At 40.6% G+C, this 19,476-nt stretch overlaps 1 protein-coding gene across 1 annotated transcript in view; it reads left to right on the plus strand.

Annotated features, from left to right (window-relative positions):
* Nucleotides 1-7,676, plus strand: part of LOC126188674 (uncharacterized) — a 34,225-nt gene extending 26,549 nt beyond the window's left edge. The window contains exon 3 of the mRNA XM_049930280.1: nt 7,490-7,676. Coding sequence (XP_049786237.1) covers nt 7,490-7,676 — 187 coding nt within the window. The remainder of the gene's footprint in view (nt 1-7,489) is intronic.
* The last annotated feature ends 11,800 nt before the right edge of the window (nt 7,677-19,476 follow it).

Consider the following 19,476-nt stretch of genomic DNA (forward strand, 5'->3'; position numbering starts at 1 on the left):
GATTTCCTGGAGTGAGGACGACATTCTTTTTGCGAAGTGCTATTGAGAAAATTTAGAGAACCGGCATTTGTGGCTGTCTGCAGGACTATTCTTCTGTCACCAACGTACGTTTTGCTTAAGGACTGCGAGAACAAGGTAAGAAAAGTTAGGGCTCGCACAGAGGCGCACAGATATTCGTTTATCCACCGCTTCATTTGCGAGGAAAGTGAATAGGTAGTAGTGGTACAAAGTACTCTCCGTCATGCTCCGTATTGTGGCTTGCAGAGTATGTATACAGATGTAGATCTCCTTGTGACTCTAATGGATAATGAAATACGGTGTGTTATATCTCGCTGGGAACATCTTTCGTTTCATACATACTGTAGTATTATATTTCTAGTCGAAAAGAGGGCGACATTTGTATACAGATGTAGAATTTTGTCTAACTCCGTTGGCTAACGATATACTCTGTGTAACATCTCGTCGGAATTGCATTATGTCTTCTTTCATTTTATTTAATAATATTAAATATTTCGCTTAAAAATGGGCGACATTACAGAAAACATCTAAGAAAAAGCCTTCTTACAGTAGCCTGTTTTGGAAATTTTCTCGGTACATACCACTAATGAATACTCATGAACAATTCCGTATGCACAGCCGGAAGATGCGCTCCTGCTATAGTTATTGACGGATATACATTGTCTCCTGATTACTTGTTTTAAGGCAATACTCGCATCATTGTCATCAACAATTTTACGTGGTCTTTTGGGTAAAAGTTTCCACTAGACTTCTCTCCTCATCACAGTCTTCACTCATGTGCGTCCATGTTGTTACAGCATATCTACAGTGCCATCTATACATTTAGTCATCGTGTCGGTCTTTTTTTTAATCTTTGGAATCCAGCAAAGAGCTTCGCTATTTCTTCCACTATCTATTCCCCCGATTGTTGGTCCTGCTCTCAATTCATTTTTATTTCGGTCATAGCTGTACTTTGCAATCCAGTACGATTACCGATTAATTTGTTTTTCGATCTTCCCTGGTAATTACCAAAATTCCCGATTCCATTGATCCATGGTTTTCCAATGGTTTCCATATTAAAAGACTATAGCTCGCTGCCAAAAATAAAATCTGGTTGCAGAAGAGTTACTCTACTGAGAATGCCATTTACATGTTCATTCGCCATATTTTATAAGCAATAAATAATAATACGGCGCCGGTCGGTATTTTCTGCGACCAATCTAAGGTATTTGTCTGTGTGAATCACACTATTCTCCTAGATAAACTGAAGTTTTATACGACTGATAGTATAATCAATAAAAAGAAAATGTCATAACTAACAAAAATAATGCAGAAAGTTGTACTTCGTAATTCAACCAATATAGTCCGGGGACGCAATTCTGATTGGGAAGCAATAACCTATGAGGCTCCCCAAGACTCAATCTTAGGTCCACTATTATTTCTCATATGTGTAATCGAAATTCCATCCAGTATACAACAAGCAGAGTTAATTATTTTTGCAGGTGACACTAATTCTGAAATCAGTCGAGGAATGCCTACAGAAACATAAGAAATGGTAAACAACATTCTTAAAAGTATCACTGAGTGATTTTCTGTGGGTGGTCTCACTCTTAATTTTAAAAAGACAGCATATTCATTTTTGCACATCCAGGGGAATTACACCAACGATAAGTGTGATAGAATATGATAAGGAAATAATAAATAGGATGAAAACTTCAAAATTCATAGGTGTCCATATGGATGAGAATTTAAACTGGAAAGGGCACGTTTTAGAACTCTAAAACAACTTAGTTCAGCCACATTTACACTTAGAATCATTGCAAAACTTGGGGAGAGCAAATCAGTAAGTTGATATATACTGCATATTTTAATTCAATAATGCCATATGAATTATGTTCTGGGGTAACTCATCTTTAAGAAAGGAAGTATTCGTCGCTCAAAAACGTTCTTTAAGAGTAATATATGGTGCTCACCCGCGATCATCTTGTAGACATCTACTTAAGGAGTTGGGCCTTCTGACTACAGCTTCATCGTATATTTATTCCTTCATGAATTTGGTTGTAATTAATCCACTGCGACGGTACAGTTCAAAAGGAACAATGATATATAAAATTAAGTACCAGAAGGAAAACTAACATTCGTTACTCCACATTAAGATTGTCTTTAACACAAAAAGGGGTTCGAAATGCCGAAAGAAAAATTTTGATCAATTACCAGCGATATAAAATGTCTGACAGACAGCAAAGTAAAATTTGAAAACAAACTGAGAATGTTTGTCCTTGACCGCTCCTTCTGTTCGGTAGAAAAATTTCTGTTACTGTAGTGTGTAAAAGGTGTTGGGTAGGAAGCACTAGCTTGCATCTGTATACCTTCTTTCGATTTTGAACGGAACTTCAGAAATGTTCAGCATGTAACCATATCTACAGATTAATTTGCAATGCGAATGTGAAATGACTCGTCCCACATGATTACGATTTTCGTGGACTGAGATCCATGGAACATGAAACTAATTAATTGACTTACAAGCTTTTCAGACTTTTTCTGACCAGCATGTATACACTACCAGGACTGGTAACAACGCCAAACACAAACAACTCTAATGCGCCCTGGTAGTCATTCTACCTGCCACAAGGAACTGCAACTCTAATGGTTTCACACCCGTCAATGGCGTGTACATGTACGAGGTCACATTGACATCTGACCATGTCTTCTGGATGCTTCGCTTTCTTTGTCAGGGAGTGAATACATATACAGGTTTATTATTTTATTCAGGACTGTAATTTTGTAGCAATTTTGGCATATATTTTACAGAATTAAATTCCCTTAGCAGGTGCAAATATATTTTTATTATGCTTTACCAGTTTCATGGGTGACCATACAGTCTGCCGAGCGCTGTTGGCAAGCGGGGTGCACTCAGCCCTTGTGAGGCAAATTGAGAAGCCACTTGATTAAGAAGTAGCGGCTCCGATCTCGGAAACTGACATACTGCTGGGAGAGCGTTGTGCTGGCCACATGCCCCACCCAGTGACGCCTATGGGCTGAGGATGACACGGCGGTCAGTCGGTACCATTGGGCCTTCATAACCTGTTCGGGATGGCTATAGATTGGTTTTACCATTTTCGACTTATTGATTCGTTATCTCCAGAAATTTAGTGTTGGTCTAGCACACGTTATTCATTTGCTGTTGCTAAATGTTTTGAATATCAATTTTATTCTGCTCTTTGCGTTATTGCAGCACTCTTACTTTAATTTTGTATTCCTTTCTAAAAATATGTACCGAATTTGAAGATGACAATGTCTTAAAATGTTACTACATCGATAATTTTGTTTTTTGCTGAGCAGGAACTGCACTCTTAACAATTCCTTACTGTTAGTTGACGTTTTTGGATTCAGCTGTTAGTTGCTAGACGGATATTATCATAAAATATCAGTGGAGAACTCCGAGTCGCCCGAATACTTGTTCGGGCCTCGACGACCACTGTGCTAGGCCGAGCTTCGAAAATATCCTGCTCCACTTATATGCGACAATTACTGACCTTTTCGTGTTAAAAACTACTGTGCCAATTTACTGGATAGGCAGCAGACCTGGATACTAGACTCCACTAGTTCGGCGAAATCTCGTTGTCCCACGGCCGGCGATTTCAGTAAAACGACGCCAAGCGTTGTCAGGAAGCGTCAGCTAACATTCCGTTCCTGACAAAAAAATTTTACCCTGACTTGATTTTTCAATCATAGACTTTTGTGACAAAGAATTTAAAACATCCTGTATATATTAAGTTGTTCAAATGTTATTTTTGTGGTCTTCAGCGATAGACGGGTTTGACGCAGCTCTCCATGCTACTCTATCCTGCTCAAGCCTCTTCATCTCCGAGTAATTACTGCAACCTAAGTCCTTCTGAATCTGTTTACTGCATTCATCTCTTGGTCTCTCTCTACGATTTTTAACCCATACGCTTCCTTCCAGTACTAAATTGGTGATCTCATGATGCTTCAGAATGTGTTCTACCAACCGATCCCTTTTTCTAGTCAGGTTTTATCACAAATTTCTCTTCTTCCCAATTCTATTTAGTACCTCCTTATTAGTTGCGTCATCTACCCATCTAATCTTCAGCATTTTTCTGTAGCACAACATATCAAAGGCTTCTACTCTTTTCTTGTTTAGACTGTTCATTGTCCATGTTTCACTGCTATACATGGCTACACTCCGTACAAATGACTTCAGAAATGACTTTCAGAAATAACTTCCTGACACTTAAGCCTATACTCGATGTTAACAAATTTCTCTTCTTCAGAAACGCTTTTCCTGCCATTGCCATCCTACACTTTATATCTTATTTACTTCGACCATCATCAATTACTTTGCATCCCAAATAACAAAACCCATCCACTACTTTAAGTGTCTCATTTCCTAATCTAATTCCTCAACATCACCTGATTTAATACGACTACATTACATTATCCTCGTTTTGCTTTTGTTGATGTTCATACTGTATCCTACTTTCAAGACACTGGACATTACACTCAACTGCTCTTATAAGTACTTTCCTATATCTGAAAGAATTACAATGCTGTCAACAAACCTCAAAGTTTTTATTTCTTCTCTCTGGACTTTGACTCCTGCTCCTAATGTTTCTTTTGTTTTCTTTACTGCTTGCTCAGTATACAGATGGAATAACATCGGGTATAGGCTACAACCCTGTCTCAGTCCCCTCTCCATCACTGCTTCCCTTTTGTGCCCATCTACTCTTATAAGTGCCATCTGGTTCCTGTCCAAGTTGTAAACAGCCTTTCGCTTCCAGTATTTTACCGCTGTCATCTTTAAAATTTGAAAGACAGTATTCCAGTCAACATTGTCAAAACTTTCTCTAAGTCTATGTTACAAACGTATGTTTGCCTTTCATTAACCTGTCTTCCATGAGACATCGTAGGGTCAATATTGCCTCGCGTGTACCTAGCCTTCGTCGGAACCCAAACTGATCTTCCCCGAAGTCGGCTTCTACCAGTTTTTCCATTCTTCCGTAAGGGATTCGTGTTAGTATTTTGCAACGATGACCTATTAAACTGATAGGTCGGTAGTTTTCACACCTGTCAGCACCTGCTTTCTTTGAAATCGGAATTATATTTTTCTTCAAGTGTGATGGGATTTCACCTGTCTCATACGTCTTGCTCACAAGATGGAAGAGTTTTGTCATGGCTTGCTCTCCCAAGGCTATCAGTAGCTCTAATGGAATGTTGTCTACTTCCAAGGTCTTGTTTCGACGTAAGTCTTTCAGTGCTGAGTCAAATTCTTCGCGCAGTATCACATCTCTCTTCGCATCTTCATCTACGTCCTCTTCCATTTCCATAATATTGCCCTCAAATACATCTCCCTTGTACAGATTCTCTATATACTCCTTCCATCTTTCTGTTTTGCCTTCTTTGCTTAGGACTGGTTTTCCATCTGAGCTCTTGATATTCATACAGGTGGTTTTCTTTCCTCCAAAGGTCTCTTTACTTTTCCTGTAAGCAACATCTATCTTAACCCTAGTGATACTTGCTTCTACATTCTTACATTCGTCCTCTTTTCATTCCTGTTTAGCCCTTTCGCCTGTTGCAGTTATTGCATTTTTATATTTTCTCCTTTCATCGATTAAATTCAGTATCTCTTGTGTCACCCTAGGATTTCTATTAGCCCTCGTCTTTCTACCCACTATATCCTCTGGTGCCTTCACTATTTCATCTCTCAAAGCTACCTTTTCTTCTTGTACTGCATTCCTTTCACATATTCTTCTCAATCGTTCGGGATATACCCTCTGAAAGTCTGTACAACGTCTGGATCTTTCAGTTTATCCATATACAATCATCTCACATTTCTGTCTTTTTGTAATTTCTTCAGTTTTGATCTGCAGTTGAAACCAATACATTGTGGCCAGAGCCGACATCTGCCCCTGAAAATGTCTTACAATTTTAAACCTAATTCCTGAATCTCTGTCTTACCAATCTGAAACCTTCCGGTGTCTCCAGGCCTCTTCCACGTATACAACCTTCTTTCATGATTCTTAAACCAAGTGTTAGCAATAATTAACTTACGCTCTGGACAAAGTTCTAGAAGGCGGCTTCCTCCATCATTCCTTACCCTCAGTCCATATTCACCAACTACTTTTCTTTCTCTTCCTTTTCCTGCTATCGAATTCCAGTCCTCCATGACTATTAAATTTTCGTTTCCCTTAACTATCTGAACGATTTCTTTTATCTCTTCATAAATTTCTTCGCTCTCTTCAGCATCTTCTTCACCATGGATCATGGGGGTGGGGGTGAGGGGTGGGGGGTGGGGGGTGGGGGGGAAGCTGTTCATGTAAACTGTACATATACGCCTCCTTTCCGTGAAGTATGTAAACATGTTCTACTGTTGTAGGGGTGAGCTTCGTGTCTATCTTGGTTACAATAATGCATTCACTATGCTTTTCGTAGCAACTTATACGCGTTTCTATTTTTTTGTTGATTATTAAACCTACTCTCGCATCACCCATATTTGATCTTGTAACTGTAACCCTACATTCAACTGACCAGGAGTGTTATTCCTCCTGCCACTGAACTTCACTATTTCCCACATTATCTAACTTTAACCTGTCCATTTTCCTTTTTAAATTTTCTAATCCACCTGCGCAATGAAGAGATCTAACATTCCACGCTCCGATCCGTAGAACGCCATTCTTTTTCTCCTGATAACGACATCCTGAGAAGTCCCCGACTGGAGATCCGAATGGGGGAATAATTTACCTCCGGAATATTATACCCAAGAGGACGCCATCATCATTTAACCATGCAGTAAAGCTGCATGCCCTCGGGAAGAATTCTGTAGTTTCCCCTTGCTTTCAGTCGTTACAGTTCCACCACAGCAAGACCGTTTTGGTTGATGTTACAAGGCGAGATCAGTCAATCATCCAGACTTTTGCCCCTGTAGGTATTGAAAAGGCTGCTGCCCTCTTCAGTTCCACACGTTTGTCTGGCCTCTCAACAGATACTACTCCGCTGTGGTTGCACCTACGGTACGCTGTATCGCTGAGGCACGCAAGCCTCCCCACCAACGGCAAGGTCCATGGTTCATAGGAGGGCTGTTCATATAAGCTGTACATATACGCCTCCTTTCCGTGAAGTATGTTCAAGAAATTGACTAGAATCGTCATACAGAAAAAGCATTCACTTTTAATCAATGAATCAATGAAACCAACAAGCTCCCTATAGAAGTGTATGTAGCGAAAGAGTATGCCAACTTTTGGGCTACTTCAGTTCTATCTGTGATAACGCTATGATTTGATAACGACGTAGTGATATCCATTTTAACAGCATCAAAATCCTTGACAATTGTTAAATATTTTGCAATATAATGTTGCATTTCTTACAATGTTCGCTTTACCTAAAGCTAACAGCTGTCTCACAACCTCTTTATTTTTGCTTCTGATGTTAATCCGTCTGCAAGACTTCTTAGACAAAACTTGCTTTATGTTGCCAGCCTGACGAAATCCGACAGAGTGTGCACGGAAGGCCCCATTGTGCCTTGCTCTCAGCCGGGGCAGATTGGTATTGTTCCAGAGAACCCCGCTATCTACTACATCTGCATGAAGCAGGAAGACGAAATCGTCCCGGAAATGTACAGATGTCCTGGCAACCAGATTTTTGACACCGCCGTTGCTGCGTAAGTATCCATAGCAGTTAATAAACAGGAACAAATACACTTCGCATATAGTTTGGCGTTAAAACTTCTTTTGCATACTGTCGAAGTACCTAAAATTTGCAATGTAATTATTCGACCACTTATTTGTAACTATCAGTGCACTGTCAAAATCGCTGTTTTTAACCTTGTTGGTGGAAAGGATTTTACAGGGGGAGATTAGCTCGTTTTAAGTATAAGAATTTTTTGATGATATATCTGAGAACTATCTAGGAAAATCAAGCGTTATCTACCACAGATTTAAAATCATCCCTAAAGTTTCCTTAACGCTAGTTTGTCTTAATAATAGGTGTGGTGCTTGCCACTCAATATGCTTTGCTAACAGTATTCATTCGTATGCTATTATACGTTCTCCAATCTGTATCTACATCTAAATGTGCATGAACACTCAGAAATTCACGATTAAGTGTTTGGCAAAGGGTTTCATGGAACCACCTTCAGACTATTTGTCTATAGTTCTAGCCTGGAAAAACGCGCAGGTACAATGAACAATTAAATTTTCCCGCCTGAGCTTTGATTTCTCTTATTGTAGTATGATGATGTAATCACCTTGTAGGTGGGTGTCAACAAAATATTTTGGCATCCTGAAATTTCGTGAAAAGATCTCGCCACAACGGAAAACTTCTTTTTAATGATTACCAGCCCGTATAATTCCCCTATTTCGCGTTAACACAAAAAGAGCTGCACTTCTTTTAATTTCGAAGTGTCCTCTATCAATACTATTCGATACGGATGCCACACCCTGCAGCAGTACTCCAGGAGAGGACGAACAAGTGTAGTGTAGGCATTATGCACGTCTACCCAATTTAACTACTAACGTGTTTTCTATAATTCTGTCTGTCTGTCTTTCTCTCTCCCTTCATCCCTCCTTCCCCTAGGTGAAAATAAGAAGATAGGGAATTATAGCATTACACACCACATGGTCATTACTTTGTACTACCCACCCAGCACTTTCTAATAGGTGTTCCTTCCCTTTCCATGCAATTTATGGGCAGACGGGTGGCAAAGCCAACGTCTTAAGAAAAATGTTGCAAAGTGCAGGACAACCTCCAGATGATTAGGACAAGGAGGAAGATTTCGATCTGCGTTCTGAAACAACGAAATGTTGTATAACGTTACCGAAGAAAACGATAGGTCCGATATTGTTTGATTAACCGGTCGTCCCTTCGCTCGATCGATCGTATAATCTTGTGGGGTAGAAGATACCACACTTATGAAGCGCAGTTAATCTACGAGGGAGAGCACTAAGAGAACACCCGTCCCGCTGCTCCGTTACTATTGTGCGATTGCTGGTGATGTGGTTTTAAGTACCTCCCAAAAATTATACACTCCTGGAAATGGAAATAAGAACACCGTGAATTCATTGTCCCAGGAAGAGGAAACTTTATTGACACATTCCTGGGGTCAGATACATCACATGATCACACTGACAGAACCACAGGCACATAGACACAGGCAACAGAGCATGCACAATGTCGGCACTAGTACAGTGTATATCCACCTTTCGCAGCAATGCAGGCTGCTATTCTCCCATGGAGACGATCGTAGAGATGCTGGATGTAGTCCTGTGGAACGGCTTGCCATGCCATTTCCACCTGGCGCCTCAGTTGGACCAGCGTTCGTGCTGGACGTGCAGACCGCGTGAGACGACGCTTCATCCAGTCCCAAACATGCTCAATGGGGGACAGATCCGGAGATCTTGCTGGCCAGGGTAGTTGACTTACACCTTCTAGAGCACGTTGGGTGGCACGGGATACATGCGGACGTGCATTGTCCTGTTGGAACAGCAAGTTCCCTTGCCGGTCTAGGAATGGTAGAACGATGGGTTCGATGACGGTTTGGATGTACCGTGCACTATTCAGTGCCCCCTCGACGATCACCAGTGGTGTACGGCCAGTGTAGGAGATCGCTCCCCACACCATGATGCCGGGTGTTGGCCCTGTGTGCCTCGGTCGTATGCAGTCCTGATTGTGGCGCTCACCTGCACGGCGCCAAACACTCATACGACCATCACTGGCACCAAGGCAGAAGCGACTCTCATCGCTGAAGACGACACGTCTCCATTCGTCCCTCCATTCACGCCTGTCGCGACACCACTGGAGGCGGGCTGCACGATGTTGGGGCGTGAGCGGAAGACGGCCTATCGGTGTGCGGGACCGTAGCCCAGCTTCATGGAGACGGTTGCGAATGGTCCTCGCCGATACCCCAGGAGCAACAGTGTCCCTAATTTGCTGGGAAGTGGCGGTGCGGTCCCCTACGGCACTGCGTAGGATCCTACGGTCTTGGCGTGCATCCGTGCGTCGCTGCGGTCCGGTCCCAGGTCGACGGGCACGTGCACCTTCCGCCGACCACTGGCGACAACATCGATGTACTGTGGAGACATCACGCCCCACGTGTTGAGCAATTCGGCGGTACGTCCACCCGGCCTCCCGCATGCCCACTATACGCCCTCGCTCAAAGTCCGTCAACTGCACATACGGTTCACGTCCACGCTGTCGCGGCATGCTACCAGTGTTAAAGACTGCGATGGAGCTCCGTATGCCACGGCAAACTGGCTGACACTGACGGCGGCGGTGCACAAATGCTGCGCAGCTAGCGCCATTCGACGGCCAACACCGCGGTTCCTGGTGTGTCCGCTGTGCCGTGCGTGTGATCATTGCTTGTACAGCCCTCTCGCAGTGTCCGGAGCAAGTATGGTGAGTCTGACACACCGGTGTCAATGTGTTCCTTTTTCCATTTCCAGGAGTGTAGTTATGTTGTTAAGTTTTTGACTGCTTTCAGATACATGCCCTGCAGTTTTCGTATACATTGAAATGCCTGCGCCGCGGTACCGTAGCATGCCATAAAAGGGTCCAAAACGAAATGGCGCACGCCATTGATGAAGAGGAGTATCGTGTGGTGATCAGTTTTCTGATATTCTGAGACGGAGAACGCCGCAACAAGACCAAAGTGAAATGATAGATTTTACTGTGAAAAAGCATAGTTATATGACACAAGCGTTAGGAAGCGTAGGCGTTTACAATCTGGTCAAACAATTTGAGATGACGAGAAACGAAGAGTCATACCAACTCTTAGTGAAGCACTGTGAATCACAAGAAATTTGGAGGCCTGCTGCTCGAAGTTCTGCGTATTACAATCAAGGCGACAGTGTAAAAAGTGAAACGCACTCATGAATCAGTTTTCAACATCTCGCACGGGGTTTTGAACATGAAAAGGGTCGCCGCTCGCTAGAGTATGCGGTTTCCAATAGAAAAAGCGCGCCGAACCGAGGCACGAGCGTAAACGTGGCAACATTGTCAGAACAATCCAGATTACTTCTTTAGCTGGCTATTCACCATGGCTACAGAGAGGAGGTAGCGTAGAGATTAGCACCCTGGACTCACATTCGTGAGCACAACGGTTCAAACCCCGCCCGGCCATCCTGATTTGGAATGAAAAGTTCTCGAGTTTTCAGCCGATTCAAGTGATTAACATTACACGAGCCTTCCGCCAAGCACTCCTTGGTCATTGCCAACCACTTTTCAATCGCCGAGGCGTGCTTGGCCGAAAGCTTGTGTAATGTTAATCATATGAAGCGGCTGGAAACCGGAGAACTTTTTATTCAATGTTACCGCCAAGAGACTCTGTATTCTTGGACCATGATTTCCTTGCATCACTTAAGGCTATTGCCGCGATGGTTCCTTTGAAAGGGCACAGCCGATTTCCTTCCTCATTCTTCGTTAATCAGAGCTTGAGATCCGTCTGTAACTACCTTATTACCGAAGGGACACGAGATGGTGTCTTTGAAGAGATCACGGGTGATTTCCTTCCCCATCGTTTCATAAGCCGAGCTTGTGCTTCGTCTCTAAAGACTGCGCCCTCAGCGGCTCTTTAAACTCTAATCTTCCTTACTTCTTTTCAACGGGACGTTCCTTCCTTCTTTTAATCACCATGTATGAGTGCTGGACGAAACACCATGACAAGGAGACAAAGAAACTAACCAAAAAAGTAGAACGACGTGGATTCATCACTACTCTCACTGGGCAATCTGGAATTCAGTATTTTTTGGGACTGTCATGATTGACGCTAACACATTATGCTTGTAAGGGCCACATCGTCATACGACCATGCTACCGCAGTCTCCTGACGAGGTTACAGGAGATCGTCAAAATGAAGTGCCGCGGAAGCTGTCTGGGGGGCTGTTTATACTGCATGACAACGCCCCACATGATAAAGTCACACGTGCTGCTTCTTTGGCGTATAAAATCTTACATCATCCCGCCCCACTCCCCCATATTCTCCTGAGATGTCAAACTGTCACGTTCGCAGTTGGCATTAGGTGTCGTATGAAACATTTGATATGTAATATTTGTTTTTGAAGACTGTACCTACACACTGCAAAAACGCAGTTGCAAATATCTACCGAAAGACTGGCGAAAATATGCCTGACAACTCTTAGGACGGATACGCCGTGTATAAATACGAATATTTGAGCTATGTAAGAATGTGGCAGGTGCCCATCGCAGTTTAACATCTACATCGCTAATGATGTAACATCCTGGACTGAAGATAGCTTTCCTCTCAATATACAGTTCGAAAACTATAAACATGTTAACACTCTAGGCTGAAGATCAAGTTAGAGATCAAGAAAGTGAGACTAAATTTTAAATAGATGGTCAAAGCAGGACCAAACAATTTCTGATTACACCTTTGAAATTGATTTTAACGCGAAAACTAAAGTAACAGGTGTCTTGCGAAAAGTTCCTGTACGATCAGGTATCGTCACCTATGGTAATGTTCTCACGAATATAAATTTTCGAATACCTTGGGTATAAAATACTTGTAAGGCAGACAACTATTTAATTAATTAGACAGATACCTATCGGAAATAACGCAAAGCGGGTGCAACATCTGTCAAAGGAAAGGATAGAAAAGGAAATCAAGTGAATTTCAACAAGATGATTGTTCAATAGCAGTAACTGCGTAACTGTTCAGTAGTGGAACTCCACTGTCAAATGATTAGTACAATGTTAATTAACTCTGTTTTATTATAACAAGACAAAACCATAACATCCAGTTTAGGTACGACATTAGTCTGAATCTGTTATGGCTGAGACTTAGTGCGATACACAGTATAGTCACTCTCCAGAAATAATGCTGTCCAGAGCTAAGTCCGTTACGGACGTCAGTGAGCTGTTACGGCTGCAACGACTGATGTACCTACTGAGTGATGACATCTGATGAAGATTGTAGAATACTGGTTCAAGGACAAGACAAGACTGCTGCTAACGCTCTGGAGCACTGGTATAAAATAGCCGCGCAGATTGATACTAGGAATCTGTGTGAATAGTTGCAGCTGCTGAGTGGTATCACACTTCCAGTCATTGGTTTCTCGGGCGGAGTGATGTCATCTATCTGCAACATTACAGCACATGACGGAGACGTGCAAAACACTACATCTGCGTCTAGCACAGTCTGAGAAAGAATGTTAAAGTTCTCACTACTTTGGCTTTACCTTGATGAAGGCCAGACCCTCATGTGACAGGGGTTGTGACATGTGGCACACATCCCGCCACGTCCAAGGGGTAGAGAAGAAGCTTCTTCTTTTTCGGATGCTGCTGTCGTTGCTGAATGAGGTCCACCTCCATCCTGGCCTTCGCACCATCACAGCTGGGTTCTGAGTCTATCAGTAGTGGTGGTGGCAGGCTATCTGTGCTGGTAGGCTGCTCTGATTCTGTGGTTTCCCCTTCGTTTACAAGGTAGAAGAGTCCCCTCTTGAAACTGAAACAGGCCTGTAATTCCTGGAATGAGACAAAGTATCAAGTCGTGGTTGGAACTGATCCACATGTTTGTGTCATATATACTCTCCTGCCATCAGTGTGACATACATCACACTACACAGGCGACGGACCACAGCCCCAGTATACCACTTCTCCTTCCATACCATATCTTAGAGTTGGACACATTGGCAACCACCACAAAAGCATTCTTCCGAAGCCACTGGCAATGGTGCTACTCCAAGGATCAGGTGCAATAAGAAAAATAAGGGTCTTCATTTTCCGTCTGTTCAGCATCTTCATGGCAGATGTGTCCTGATGGGAAAAACTACTGTAAGGAGAAGCAAACACCAACAAGGCCGTCTCTTAATTGTATTCAGCAGTGAGTTTTATTTTGAGCCTTGAAAGTCCAAACAAAGTGTTCCAGGAACCATTTTGACTCTGGACGAAATGGCATGCTACGAATATGCTGAATTCCTTGAGTAGTGCAGAGAAACTAAAATTTTTAAGCAGTGAACTGGGCGCCATTATCTGTAACAATAGCTGTTGGGAGACATTTCGCTCTGAAGATCTGTTTCAGGATGCAGACCGTTTGGGATTCCCCTGTCCTGCTCAGCCTTTCGACGTAAGGATAGATAGTGTGCGCATCCACAACAATAAGCCAATCAGTTCCCAGAAATAGTCCAGTGTAGAGGATATGGAGTCGAATCCAGTGTTTCATTTCCTGTGACTAAGGAAAATAAGATTTCAGTGGTGAGTGTGGTGCCGACCATAGAGTTATGTACATGGATATGTTTTGCCGCATTATGAACCGTGAAACCCAGTTGCTGAAAGATATGAACTCCCATTATTTTGGTCGGTGTTTGTGATGGCGTCAGCAGCAGCATTCCCTGCAGATGTTTGTTTTTATATAGGGTAATCATTATACTATGACCTTTGGTTTTGATCGGCTGATCAGTACAACTCGCAGCCTTGAAATTCGATCAGCCGTGGAGAGACAGTAAAGTTATTAGTAGCACTATTTATTATCTCAATTTGAAATCGCGCATTTCGTCAATTGAATCCAACATCCCCCAAAACCGCTTTAGTACCTAGAGAAATGATAATACGAATACTGTCTTCGACGTCATCTTCTATCCAGCCATCCATCTATCTAGTCACCCATGCAAGTAGAGTACATGACAGGGTGACGTTGAAAAACCACTGACTTTTGCCTCTCTTTTCGACAATGTAAACACTTCATATTTTTGTCATAACATCACAGTCTATCATGAGTATGGAAGCACCGAGTACGAAACTTCGCTTTGGATGGCTAATTTCCAACAAATTTCGACTTGCTGTCCTTTGGGAAGATGGAACTACCCCATACAGTTTGGTGGGTTCTGCCTTCAGCCTATCCTCACAAGTGAGAGATTTGTTGGCACTATGAAAGTCTGTCTTAAGAACCTTGTTACTCCGTGAGGGAAAGCCTACTCTGTTTCCTTTGTTTGTTGAAAATCTAAATAACAGATAAAGATTTTTCCAGCTTGCCTAACGTCATTCCGCATCCCTGCGTCTAGTGCATTGACAGTAAGCACATTTCTAAACAGTGTATCGGCATAAGAAACATTACTGTCGTGATTTCCCTGCTTTAATTTATAATCCCTAGTGAAACGTTGGAGTATAGCTACTCATTCCCTGAAATAAGCCCTATGAAACTTGCGGCGTACGCTGCCAATAGAATCTTACTTTCAAAATATTCAGTGATTTGTCCTTCACTTCGGCATAAACTAACACATATGAGTTTTCTCACAGAAACAGTTGTTGCACCAATCCATAGATACGAGTACCAGCATTGGATATTAAAAAATGCACATTAGGTTACGTCTCCTGTTATGCAGTGTGTCGTGAAGTGTTGCCCCAGTCTGGCAATGTAGCTGGACCAAGTTTCCTTTGCAGCATCATATGTGTGGTATGCTGGCGGCGTGTGCTATACTTACTCTTTGTCCGTTGGCCCCATTCATTAGCCTTCATAGTAGCTTGTCATAGATACAACTAATGCTTCCTCCCCTGTGTTGTCTATAGTGATAACAGAGCGCGCTTCTTCATCAGTGTCATGTTTGGCTGTCCCTAACAGCTTAGGGGTGAGTTGTGGCTGCTGGTGACAAATACTGATCCAAAATTCTCCTTCATCACCTAAAATTCTTAGAGCGTTAATGGCATGTAGATTTCCTTTGTGAGCATGCAGTTGACAAAAACGTCTCGATTGATGACCGAGACTCGTATCATTGATAATGACGCTGGTGCCTCTGTGTGGTGACGAGGGGAACGACTGCAGTCAGCAATAATCATCTGCTGTTGACCAGTGTGAATAGGACTGTTTTGATGTTTGATGTCTTGCAGGGTAACAGTTGTCGAATACTAGTTTTCTTTCTCTGCAGTAATGCACAGTGTGGCCAGCGTATCCAGAGTGAAAACTGGATTGACATGTTCTCCTCTGGCCTTAATGTATCTGTACTTGGTGGAGAAAATGGTTACGCCTGCTTGGTCGGATGCTGGATTTTTGTTAGACGGTGTCCGAGATGGCCGAGTCCATTCTTCAGGGCGCATTTCAGTCATGGTGGACGAGATGACAAAGAGTGATCCACCTGTTCTTCAATACTCTCTTATTTCCTGACTGTGAGATTGACGTTAATGGCCACTATCTCTTGTGTACTTGGTCCAGAAGCTCTGGTTGGCATAAAGTGCTGTGTCCTTTCTCTTTCAACCTAGCTTATGAGTGAAGCGAGGTCTAGGTTGTCTTCCACAATTTCGACATGAACCACACTGGGTAGTCAGTCATACCTCATTCATCAGGTCTTTTCCGTTGCATTTCCTCGATACCCTGGCACCAGTTGATGAATTCTTCTGTTGTTAGGATATCATTTACCAGAGAAAGCTTCTGCAACTCATTTCATCAAATGGCAGATGTCATGTTCTTTCTTTTTCAGATTAACAACGTTGCAAAAGACCAAAACATTCTATTTGTGTGGATGTGTCGTTTCACCATGACGCTAGGCCCCATTCTTTAGCAGTTTTTCTGATAAGCTGACTTGCTGTTGACTGTCACGAAATTTTTTCTTGAGTTGAATGAAAACTCTACATCACGAAATTCATTACTAAAAGTTTTTTCATTCCTTTATATCTTACCTTAATACTATCATCTTTAAAAAATTGATAATCCCAGCCACTAATTAATTTCATGTATCTGTCTCATAAAATAATCTTAAATTTATTATCAAGCTCTATATAAATGTTTTCTTCATGTGTAGTATTCAAACTTTCAAAACCAGTACTGCAACATATTAAAATTGTTAGTGTTGCTGAGCTTCTTCAGTAGAAACTGCATTTATATAGCGAAAATTTTTATTAATATAAAATTTAAACCATACACTCAAAATGTATGAAATTATTTGATCAGATAATATCCATATGGCAATGTATCCATTTTATTTTCTAAAACATATTTTTTACTGTCATGTGGCCTAAGTGCCTTTTTATTTATTTTGAGTGAGTAAATTTCATGTTTAATGCTTCATATTAAATTCACAGCTTTGTATTGTTCTCTGTTGTGAAACGGACAATCTTTATAATCTTCTATACATATTTTATGTTTAACAACACATTTCTTAACTTCTTTATATTTTTTATCTTTTTTGTCACCAACATTGCAAGCATATATTTTTGCCCTAAAACCACAAAACTACTGCTTTGTTTGCCCTCTACATTATACCTTCATTTTCCTAAAACATTCTTGTTTACTTGGAAAATGTGTATATTATCTGGTGGAAAGTTACTAGAATGAAATTTGTAAATCATCAATTTCATATATTCATAAAAATCTTGTCAATATATATATATATATATATATATATATATATATATATATATATATATATATATATATATATATATATATATATATATATATATATATATATATATCGCTAGCTGTAGCTTGATAGCAAAACTGAATATCTTCTCTGAATTTCGATTCATAAACTTATTGTGAAAATCATATTTTAGTTACTTAGATAAATTAAGTGTACTCATTACAGTATAATCTGTATTGTTGAACATAATTTCTGTTTTATTCATATGGATTGCAGCAAGATTATCATTAAATATTGTTCTCCTTTTGAAGTTTAGCTTTGATACAAGGTTATTACACTTATCTCCATATGAAACTAATTTTAAATCTACTCTATTTCTTATGTTCTCCATTACCTAACCAAAAATAGAATTATTTACTAACTTACAAAAAAAAAATTTTCGAAATTATTCTTTGCTTCCATTCTCATATCTTTGTTAAAATCTGCATATTTATTTAAACAATCAGATTGTTTAAATTGTAAAACTCTGTGTTTATTTGTTATCCTCAGTCCTAGAGACACGTACAGTTTAAGATTTCTGTAGAGAACTACATAATTATGCTTGTCTTCTGGAGTAGTATTTTCACTACCTGATGGTAAAACTTTATCTATATTATGCAATTCTTTTTGTTATTCTAGATTTACTTGAAATAAATATCTAATTTTAGAAGCATTTTTGTAAAATTGAAAATATTTGGTTCATCCCATTCAAGTCAACCATATGGTAAATATTGATTCATGGCATAACCACATGAATTATTTGCATTTAATATGCTAAATAATTTGACATCTTTTTACATCATATTCTTTCATATATTTATTGTTTGCTTTAACATGTCATTTACAACATTGTGATGTACCACCTCTTGTACCTTATCAACCATTAAAATCATATCACAATTGTGTAATAATTCAAGTGGTTTATTTGGTATTTTTAACATCACATCAAAAGATAAACCTTGTGCTGTGCAATACCAAGATGGACCTAAATCGTAAGATCTTATACATATTATTCTAAAATTTTCAAGTGTATCAGCCATTAACGAAACAACAGTTTTATGATATAGATCATAAAATTCAGCAAGATTTTTGATATTAAATTTTTGCCATACTAATTTTACATTTTTGTAATCTTCATCACTTATTTCACACTTAGTTTATTGTAAAATTCTTCTCTTCGTGGAATCTGTGTTCCTTCAGATTTTCTCCAGCTATTCATGTAATCATATTGACAGACACCTTGTGTATTGTATATTGTGTATTAAACCAGGGACCTAGAAGTGACGGAGAGGATTCATTCCACCATAGCCCTCAGTGGTTCACAACCCCACAACAGGCCACAGCAGTCCACCTACCTCACCACTGCCCCACACTGAACCCAGGGTTATTGTGCCATTCGGCCCCTAGTCCCCTCCCTAATCCCAGGAAGTCTCATACTAGATGAGTATAACCCTAAAATGTTTGTATGGTAGAGTGATTATGGTGTACACATATGTGGAGACAATGCATGTGCAGCAATCGCCGACATAGTGTAACTGAGGTGGTATAAGGGAAACCAGCCTGCATTTGCTGAGGTAGATGGAAAACCACCTTTCAAACCATTCACAGACTGGCCTGCACATTGCATCTTGACACTAATCTGCCAGGCAGCTCTTTGATGGGGACCGGCATGCCTTGCTGCTCGTGAAGAAGCTCGTTATTCTGTGCAGCTAGCCAGTTGGACTTGAGAGTCACCTTTCTTGATTACTAGATTGAATAGAATTTTTGGAAACAATTTTTTAAATATTTTCTGTTTATTTCTTTTTAAAATTTAATAAAAGTCTTTCAAGGCTTGAAGATATAAATTTACACATCTCAATAAACCTCATATTCAAATTTTCTGTCTTATTTCCAAAGCTAATGTATCTGTCCTCATTGTTTGTTATTAAATGATAGCCATTCTATCATAACCAAGTTCTTTTACAAACCAATGAGAATCATATCATGAGAGACTGTGTAAACAAATTGGAAGAAAAACTTGAATATTTTAGGTTTATATTGCAATTCAACATAACAGATCTATAGATTTTTCATAATGATATCTACATAATGAGCATATATTAGAACTTGTATGTCTTGTTTG

This window comes from Schistocerca cancellata, chromosome 5 (assembly GCF_023864275.1).
Source record: "Schistocerca cancellata isolate TAMUIC-IGC-003103 chromosome 5, iqSchCanc2.1, whole genome shotgun sequence".
NCBI lineage: Eukaryota > Metazoa > Arthropoda > Insecta > Orthoptera > Acrididae > Schistocerca > Schistocerca cancellata.